At 39.3% G+C, this 10,522-nt stretch overlaps 1 protein-coding gene across 1 annotated transcript; it reads right to left on the reverse strand.

Moving 5' to 3' along the window:
- Positions 1-9,203: 9,203 nt before the first annotated feature.
- Positions 9,204-10,305, reverse strand: LOC148086146 (urotensin-2 receptor). Its single transcript, XM_087782871.1, has one exon. The coding sequence runs from the start codon at positions 10,294-10,296 to the stop codon at positions 9,220-9,222; it is 1,077 nt and encodes a 358-aa protein (XP_087638997.1). The 5' UTR covers positions 10,297-10,305; the 3' UTR covers positions 9,204-9,219.
- Between the last annotated feature and the right edge of the window lie 217 nt (positions 10,306-10,522).

Consider the following 10,522-nt stretch of genomic DNA (forward strand, 5'->3'; position numbering starts at 1 on the left):
TTTAGTGTTCAAGTGGAAGAAAAAGGACAACTATTATTAAAAAGAGGGTAATTTACCACAAAATCTCCCCAAAAAATGTAATAACTAAATTAATGATTAGCTAAAACGATGCGTGTTTTACTCAATTATTTTCTATTTATTACTCCCTTATCAGAGTTGCAAGGGAATTGGAGCCCATCCCAGCTGTTCAGGGCGAGAGGCGGGCGACACACAAAGCAGATAACCGGCTTGCACAAAAAAAAAGGCAAAATAAAAGCACACAATAACTACCATAGATAAGCAATAAATGACTGCATAATGTAGAGAACCTGATCAACCTCTGTATGATTGTGAAATATAGGAGGAAACCAGACTTTCTGGAGTAAATATCAAATTTAAATTACTTAAATTTAACCTTTTTTTTGTTTTTTACAAATCATGACATTCATAATTCAGATAGGATTATGATCCTGTGTTTTAACGATGCTGTTGTGTTAGGAGCCGTTGGTCACCAGTATGTGGTGGAGGTCAAAGGTGACGATGCGTTCAGTGACACCTTCACGCTGCCGTGGAGCGATGAGACGGACAGACTGCCGCTTGAATTTGCATCACACTAGAAGGTTATAACCAGCGCTATGAATGAAACTAAGCGTCATCGCGTGTTCTTCACAGCACAGGTGTTTGGATCTATTCGAGGCACGACCAACAACTCGGATATTTATAACCCTAACATTCCAATGATTCATTCATATGTGAGCTTTTATCATGCTTATTTAAACAGCAAACTAATACAGTCTTGAAAAACATATTTTAACAGCCTTGTTTTCTTGTTGATTTGTATTTCTCGTTCAACTAAATCTACATTTGTTTCTACACATATAATGATAAAAGGGAAACATAGATAATGAGACTTTAATTTAAAAACTAGATATCTAGATATTTTCCATGTTTTCTTGATCATTGCATCTATGACATTGAACTGACATAAAGTGCTTTTAGTTTCCTTTCTGTTTAGTTACACACAGGAGTTACTACTTGGAACATTTTTTACACAATTATTTAAAGAAAATGAACTAAATAATTCACTCTTATATTACACTTAAGGATATTTCAACATCAGTTATCCAACATAAGATTTTAATTTGCTCTCTCATTCAATTCCATTCAATTTGAAACGAATGAAGGTTACAGCATAAAGTCTCGTTCTCTGCTCAAAACCAGCAGAGAACGAGCTAGAAAAAGTTCAACAGGACATTTTGTAACCCTTTGATCCATTTTTAACTGATGTCTTTTCTATCATTGCTTATCATCCAATTTCATTTGATTGTTACAAGGCTCCATCCAGACATCAAACCTACGTCATCATAAGAGTCTTTGAACCAGTCATGACGTGATTGAGAAGCCGGATGAAGAACGAACATCATCTTGGTCTGTATTTCTCTTGATTTTCCCAAATGTGTCTGGCTTCCAGATATACATATGCTGTGGCAGGGTGGTTCACCTTGACCCAGAGACAAGAAAAATGATACCAAAAATACAATTATTTTCAAGCCGGTCACCTTGACCCAGAGATGACACAAGCTATACCAAAAAATAATTTGTTTTTTGGGGCCTTCGGGTCACCTTATCCCAGAGGCAACACAAGGGATACCTCAAATACATTTGTTTTTGGGCCTTTGTGTCACCTTGACCCATAGATATCACAAGGGTTGAAAATAAATGATCTCATATCGTCCCCAGAGTTTCTTCCGCATCATTGTAACACTATAAATGTGAAAAACGAGTAACAAGTGAATTAAAAGGTTCTTCCCTATTGAGATTTCAAATTCAAAATTCCCCTGTGAAGAAGTACGTCTGTCCTTTATGTTGTTGTTGTGTGATGGAAGTGTACACATCAGATGGATGACAATTTTTTGGTGTTTATAAAGAAGCTTATAGCAAGAAACAAATAATGTAAACATTTTCACCTGCTGCGAGAGTTTACATTAGTAGTTTAACCGTCAACTTACTTTGTTACTATCAACTCTGCATCACTCCATCTTCTTCCTCAAAAACGATCCACAAATGGTTCAAATTTCACTTCCTCGGTTTAATGTGCTCATCATTGCTTTTTGCATCTGTGGTTCAATCATTGCATCACAAAACGTCATTTTGACGACCAAAGATCACAATCATCTGCATCACAATGTCATCATTGGTAATTCATGGGAACCCATTTTTTTTCAAAATAATAATAATAAAAAATGTATTTAAATGCTATTACAGAGCTATTCATTAATATAACTAGAATATAAATAGTCACATAAACTCTGAACAATAATGGGCCTAAACACCATGTTGTGGGCTAACAACGATCCCTGGAACGCTGGCGAGAAATTGCCTTCAAGATGGATGATCAGCTGCTCCTGACACATTCCTGATATTGAGAATTAGACAGAACCCTCACGCTGACTCTGTCCAGATGTGGTTTTATGGCTGTTATTTACCTCGGCGTGACGGATGCAAGCGCACATCTGGGAAGCAGAGGCTTTCTCTGGCAGAGGATTAAAAATCCTGCACCTGTGGATTCAAACTGTTTCTCTTTTCTACTGCTGCCTATAGCTCAGTGCACGTGTCCATGCAGCTACACAGCCCTCGACACATGGTTGCGGTCGAAACCTGCTCAACATTGAATCACATTACACTGAAGAGTTTTTGTTCTCCGTAAACATCTTCTTGGCTCTCCTCCTATCTATCTATCTATCTATCTATTTATCTATCTATCTATCTATCTATCTATCTATCTATCTATCTATCTATCTATCTATCTATCTATCTATCTATCTATCTATCTATCTATCTATCTATCTATCTATCTATCTATCTATCTATCTATCTATCTATCTATCTATCTATCTATCTATCTATCTATCTATCTATCTATCTATCTATCTATCTATCTATCTATCTATCTATCTATCTATCTATCTATCTATCTATCTATCTATCTATCTATCTATCCATCCATCCATCCATCCATCCATCCATCCATCCATCCATCCATCCATCCATCCATCCATCCATCCATCCATCCATCCATCCATCCATCCATCCATCCATCCATCCATCCATCCATCCATCCATCCATCCATCCATCCATCTATCTATCTATCTATCTATCTATCTATCTATCTATCTATCTATCTATCTATCTATCTATCTATCTATCTATCTATCTATCTATCTATCTCTATCTCTCTCTCTCTCTCTCTCTCTCTCTCTCTCTCTCTCTCTCTCTTCATATATCACTCCATCCATCCATCCATCCATCCATCCATCCATCCATCCATCCATCCATCCATCCATCCATCCATCCATCCATCCATCCATCCATCCATCCATCCATCCATCCATCCATCCATCCATCCATCCATCCATCCATCCATCCATCCATCCACTTAACATTTGATTATTGGTATTTAGTTCTATTTTATTTTTGCTGTACATTTATTTTGTATACATTTAAAATAATTATTATCATTAAAAGTAATCATTGTAATAATTTATAAAGACACTGAGCTAGTTCCCGCCGCAAAGGTAATGATGATAAAAATAATTGATTTTGTTTTTCTGTGTCTTTCAAATTCCCCCTTAGATCGATGCAGGATTAAGAGTAAAATATGTGGATGATGATGACACTATAACAAAGTCTTAGGAGCTCACTTAGGTTTTAATCATTCGTGGCGGCTCCATTTACGACATTTAAGGATCTTAGATTGTCTGCCCTTCAAACGAACACCGTCATATCAAATCAAAGAGGACGTTCACTTTCTTTTAGGTCAAAGCCTCTTCATATTCTGCACCAACGACAGTGAGATTGGTGGTGATATTTTGCATTCTTTCCTCTCTGTTGCGCTCAAAAGAAGCCTGTGGGTTGTATTATTGTTATGACGGCTACAGTTTGTGTGACACCTGAGCCGGTGACATCTCAGAGTTCTGTTCAAGGTGGGAATGTACACAGTTTTTCTGTAAGTTTCTACATCAAATGTCACAAACTCATGAATGAATTCATCGCGCTGCCTTCTTTGTTGCCGCGAGCCGTCACTGAGGACGTGAGTAATGGCCTTTCCTTATGTTTTTTCTCTCGACGCCAGAGATCTCCTGACAATCCTGCTCAATATTTCATACCTGCATGTTCTTTAATGTACAATGTGTTCATGACAAGGACAGTCTTCACGAGTTCTGTGTGGACTAATGGACAAGTTGGGTCTCGAAAGTTCTAAATTGGATAAAGCAGCTTGACAGTTGCCATGAAAAATTCCATAATTTCTTTCCAGAGTTTCGTGAAAACAGCAGATGCGTTTGAATCTTTTCAGCCTCTCAAACCAACTCATTAAAAATCAAACTTTATCGTCAGTTTGTACATGATATGAATTGATGTTTCTCTCACATGTTAGCGACAGAAAAACTACATTTCAGAAGCTTTTTAGCTCAGTTGGTTTCAATAGAACAGCGTTTCAAAGCAACAGATTATAAAGCAGAGAGTGACATCTAGTGTCTCTGAAAAGAAGGACATTGCTTAATGAATCTTCATCAATTCATCACTAGATCCGTTATGTGTTGTAAAATTTGGGTCGTAACAGTCCAGTTAGCTTCACCTTTGTCTTCTCCAGTTTATGAGGTAAACAAGTCATGGGAAAGAGCTTAAAAAGCAACAAGTCTTCCTCCGCCAGATGCACTCCTTCATCATGTCATGTTTTGAACTTATTACTTTATAAAGTTCTCTCCTGTCTGAAATCTCAGCGAACGAGAGGTTACGAGAGCGGAGTCCATTATGACGTAATAATGGCTTCACTCCTCCTCCAGCCAACTGTAATCACGCCCCGCTTTGTTTATACAACGCGTCCCTTGGAGGTGGAGACTTCCAGGATTAATGACCCGTGGTGACAAACTTCTATGTTTGACCAATCACAGCAGAGTGGTCTTGGTTATGTAATTGAAAAGTACAAACTGTTTTGTACAAACATAAACATGATACTTTTATGATGATACAATAGAGGACCAATATATATTTAAGACACACTTTAATCAACACATTAGTTGCACTTTAAGTTACATGCTTTGCCTGTATTTACATAAATGAGCATTTTGACCGATGAAGGGGTCCCGCCAGTACCAGTGCGCAAGTCATCTGATACGTTTTAGCATTTGACTTTTGTCGAACAAGTAGCAAAACACAAACTCTTTTTAAATCATCTTATTGTAGAAAAAACAGCCCCTGGCTCCTGCTGATTCAGTATTTGGGTCGGATGTATTTTTAAAGACCTAACATTTGTTTTTTTTCCAGAAGGTGCCGATTTATTTTTCCTCTTTTTATCTAAACACGGTCTGCGGTGCCAAAAAGGGTTGGAGACCCATGAAACAGATTGTTTTTCTGAAAAACCTTAGTATTATGTTTTCTGAATATTGAAAAATGTATATTCAGCGAAAATAAAGACGTTCGATACAGTAAAATACAGACTAACCTTCACACATTCACACAGGAATCCAGATGAATTCATCATTATTTATCATTCTGGCATTCATCACTATTGTATTATGTTAAAAAACTGAAGAGACAGTGAATGAAGTAATTTCTCTGTATACGTGGATGAGAGGATAATTCTTATCTGCAGACACTGTAGGAAGTCTCTATGTGAAGATAATCCTGTGAAATGTATATAATTACTTCCTTTCAGATTACTTATGGATCTTCAAGCTCATTTATCACAGCTTCTTTTGCATTTAAATGCCATATCTATGCATGCTAAAGGTGATTACAATGCACAACGCTTTATTATTCTGGGAATTAAATGCATTCATTTAGGGTTGATGAAAGAATGTTGACAAATCTTCAAAGACTAACTTATCATTTGTGTATGTAAATGAACCTTTGTCATTGTTATTACAGAACAATGTTGTTTTAGTAAAGTAAGTAAGTAAAGGTTATTTCTAAAGATCTTTTTGGACCAGGGCCACAAAGCGCTTTAACAATCAAAAACTATCAAAAACAATACATAGTTAAAATATATACTTTAAAAGATCAAGACACATAAGACAAATACAAGAGTCCCAGAGAATCAGTGGAAAAGCACAAATAAGAATGTCTTAAGATGTTTCTTGAAGGAGTCAGTAGATCATCAAACACAGAGGTAGAGGAAGATCGTTCCAAAGCTTAGGAGCAACAGCCTGGAAGGATTTCTCTCCTCTGGTCCGGAAGCGTGTTCAGGAACCATCATTAGATTCTGATCCACAGAACTCAGAGCCCGAGCTGGGGTGTAAGGCTGGATCAGATCACTGATGTAAGGAGGAGTCTGACCATCAATAGTTCTGAAAGTAAGAACCAGAATTTTAAATTGTTCTTCTACTAGAGCAGGTCAGAATTCTTGCTGAAAAGTTTTGTATTAACTGCAGGCGAGACAGATTTACACTGTGAGGCTATATTTTTTAATCATAAAAATTGCCTTGCGTTCAGACACACTGTGAAAAACACACATTTTGTGTTCCAAAAAAGGTTTATTATAAAAGCTTATTTGCATTGACTGTTGATTAAACAAAAAAAATGATAATAATCTGGACCAACAGACATTGGCTTTTACATTAAAAATCTAAAGAATCAACTTGTGTTTTCGCAGCAGGACTGAATGTTGCTGCCTTCCTTTTTAATAAAAAATAAAAATAAAACATCAGGTAATAACACCGATCAATCAATGTCTACTTCAGGACTCACTGATTGATCGTGTACAGATCCAGACCCTCAAAACTAATCAAACAAGTGGTTGAAACAACAAAAATAATTGATGTAAAGCCTTTTACCATAAATGCTTGTTCAGGGATCTTGTTTTAATTATTAATTCTTGGTAGATTTGTATTCAAAGAGTTTTAGTCAAACATGGATCTTAACACGAATCCTCTATAAAACAAAAAAAAACACAAACCAAAATGTTACTTGCCAATTTATTTAAATCAATTTGAACCTAGGATTCATTACCAAGATTTCTATATCAGTCTCTTTCCAGAAATCTACTTTTTGAACCATGAACCTCACAATTGCATCTCACTGTTTGCTGTGATCACTTTCTGTTTGTTTTAGATTTTATCAGCAGACATGACTTATCATGTCTCCTTGAATTAAACCATGCTGTTGCTATCATCAAACTATATCAATGTGAGCATTAGTGTGTCTGCATGTGTGTATTAATACTGCATAACCCACATTATATTCTTAGAAATAGAGTAGTTGTAGATTTTGTAATGTCTGGTAATAGTAGATTGATGTGTAAAAATAGGATGAAAAGAAGAAAACATTTCTAATAAGATTTAATTTAAACGTCACTCATTTTCTTCTCACCCTCATGTCGACAAAGGGTTGGGATCATTTTCAGTGTAATCTGTTACTTTTTAGAGTTATGGACAAAAACGTTTGTTCATTTTAATGTAGCGACTGGAGCTCAGTTGTCTTCGTCTTCATCTTCATCATCATCATCCAAAAAGACAAACTTAAAAACATCCAAATCCCTCCATACTGCTCGGCTGAAATCTTGTATTAAAACCTCGACATGAGAGATTGGTTAGAAATAACCTTAATAAGTATGTATTATTAATAGGATAAACTTGTAGCCTCAGCTGATGGAATATTCCCATTTAAGAACCCCCACATCCCCTTTAATCTCGATCTCAAGTACCATTTAGTTCAAACTGAACTGAAATTTGCCTTCGTTTATATTAGATTGACACGTCTTCAGAGCAAACTTTGAGCCTTCAGTCCATATCTTAAATGCTGACACCGAGTGATGCTCTGGGACCTGAACTTTCTGTGCCTCTCTGCCTCCACTGCTCAAGTTTTCAAGCGAACCCTCGTGAGTTTAACTCATCTTCTTCCCTTTAACCAAGTTCAGCTGAAACCACCCGGTTATTAAGTGAGGTCTTCTTTTGAACAGTGACACGGAGAACCCCCTCCTCCATCGAGGGGTGAAGCAGTAGCAGTCCTAATAGGGTCTCGGTGGAGTTTTGCTCAGACATGAGGAGAATAACGTGATTTCCTCCGAGTCTTTTGTTACAACCTGCTGCGCTCGAGAAGCTTGTCATCATCATTCCAACAATAATAATAAAGCTTCATCTCAGCCTGGCCTTCAAACACACACCGACTTGATTGATTTTTTTTTTTCTCGTAACTTCTGTGTGTAAACAAGAAAACATGGAATGCTTAAAATCACTGTATTTGTCAGTACAATGTCATAACTATTGATGTAAGAACTTAGGTTTTATTATCAAGAAAATTGTTAATTCTTTAATTAAACTCAGATTTTCTTGGTATAATGAAATGTGTACAAACAAATACACCTTAAATTTAACCAGACGAAAATAAAGGCTCCAATAATATATTTAAATGTCTTGTGGGCCAGAAAAAATTACATATCGGCCAGATTTGGCCTGCAAACCTTGAGACTTTTTCACAAAACTGTTTTTTTTATATATTAAAGGGATACTAATTTAATTTAAGTGTGTCTTAAATAGATATTGGACTCTGTTGTATCATCAGTGTCTTTTTGTACAAAACTCTCTTTTCATTTAAATATTTACATTAGAAAATGTGATTATTACAAAGCCCCGCCCACTTGAAAAAATCCCCTACTTTTTTCTGGAGGTAAAATCCTTTTTTTTAATAACCACACCCACTCTGCTGTGATTGGTCAATCATTGAGGTTTGTCACCACGCATCATCAATCCTGGAAGTCCTCACCTCTAGGGACTCAACAAAGCGGACGTGATTACAGCTGGCTGGAGGAGGCGTGAAGCCATTATTACGTCATAATGGACTCCACTCTCGTAACCTCTCGTTCGCTGAGATTTCAGACAGGAGAGAACTTTACAAAGTAATAAGTTCAAAACATGGTCATGATGAGAGACTTACTGCATCCTGAGGAAGACTTTAACATTTGAAACATGTGAGTGAGTCAGGAGAGTTGGTTCTTCACATTAGTTGGACTTGGAACAATATTCCAATATATTTTATAATTAATTTTTTTTTCCTGATGTAACTTAGTCGACCATTTAAAGCAGCACTCCAGAATTACATTTTTAATTAATATATTTGTTTATATTAAATATCCTGGAGCGAAACTGATTCTTATTTCAGCTGAAGATAAACCATCTAAAGTAAAGTTTGCGTCTCACTCACCACTTTTGGTTTCAAACAAATCTCCTCCAGGTTCTGGCCGGTCACCTGAGCGTTCCCATGACCAGGGTCTCGGAGGTCAGCTCGAACTGGTTGCTGGAGGAGGCCGACTTCCCCCAGGAGTAGAGGCTGGGGGGCCGCTGCTTGAACGACGACGTGTACCTGTAGAAGCTCCGGTGCCGGTTCTTCAGGTACTCCCTGTAGTTCTTGGTGAGCAGCGTGTACAGGAACGGGTTGATGCAGCTGTTGCTGTAGGTCAGGCTGGCCACCAGGTAGTTGATGCAGGTGTGGGTCTGGGGGGCCAGGCTCAGGGGCTTGTTGTGGTACAGGGGCAGCAGCTGCCAGATCCAGAAGGGCAGGAAACAGGCCCAGAACACCAGCACGATGGTGAATATCATGATCAGAACTTTTTGCTTGGGGGACTTCTTCCCGCCTTTGCCGATGACCTCCGAGTTCTGCTGGGACTCCAGGTAAGTCCGGGCCAGCTTGACATACAGGTACCCGATGATGAGCCCGGGGGCCATGATGCTGGTGCAGAACAGCACCGTCACGTACACCTTGTAAGCCAGGGGCGCCCAGGTGGGGGCGCACATCCTCTTCACCCCTCCACCTGGGACCTTCTGAGTGGTCTGCGCCACCATCACCATCATGGGCACGGTGAGGACCAGGGACAGGAGCCAGACCCCCCACGCCAGACCCTTGCGGTAACTCTTGGACCGGCGCACGGTGTCCAGCGGCTTGGTGACCGCCAGGTAGCGCTCCGTGCACATGACCGTGAGCGTGAAGATGCTGGCGTGCATGGTCAGAAGGTCCAGGCTGAGCAGGATCCGGCAGCCCACGTCCCCGAAGTACCAGTCCTTGAGGAAGTAGGTGGAGACCACGAAGGGGATGGTGGAGAGGTAGAGCAGGTCCGCCAGCGCCAGGTTGATGATGGAGATGTACATGGAGGTGGCGAAGCGGATGGAGTGACACATCACCACCAGCGTGTACACGTTGCCGGAGACCCCCACGATGTAGACCACGGACAGGAGCGTCCCGAAGGTAGAAGTGACCACCAGCTCATGGTCCACCGTCCCAGACCCGCCGGGACTCGAGTTGGAGTCGACGGACTTGTTATTCATCCCTTTCTTTTTTCTTCTTCTTTCTCCTTCTTCTCCGGCGCGTCTGGAGAAGTTTTTTTTAGTTGTTGTTGGAGGAGAGAGACGCGCTCCTGGTCCAGGTTCTGCGTCTCTCTCCTCCCCTGCAGCTCCCCCCCTGACGTCACCGCCACTCTCACCCCCCGACACGGCCGTGCACGAGACGTTTCTGCGTCCGTGGATTGGTGTTTTTTTTATAACGTATATAAGT

The sequence above is a fragment of the Callionymus lyra genome, chromosome 2, assembly GCF_982586985.1.
Source record: "Callionymus lyra chromosome 2, fCalLyr1.hap1.1, whole genome shotgun sequence".
NCBI lineage: Eukaryota > Metazoa > Chordata > Actinopteri > Syngnathiformes > Callionymidae > Callionymus > Callionymus lyra.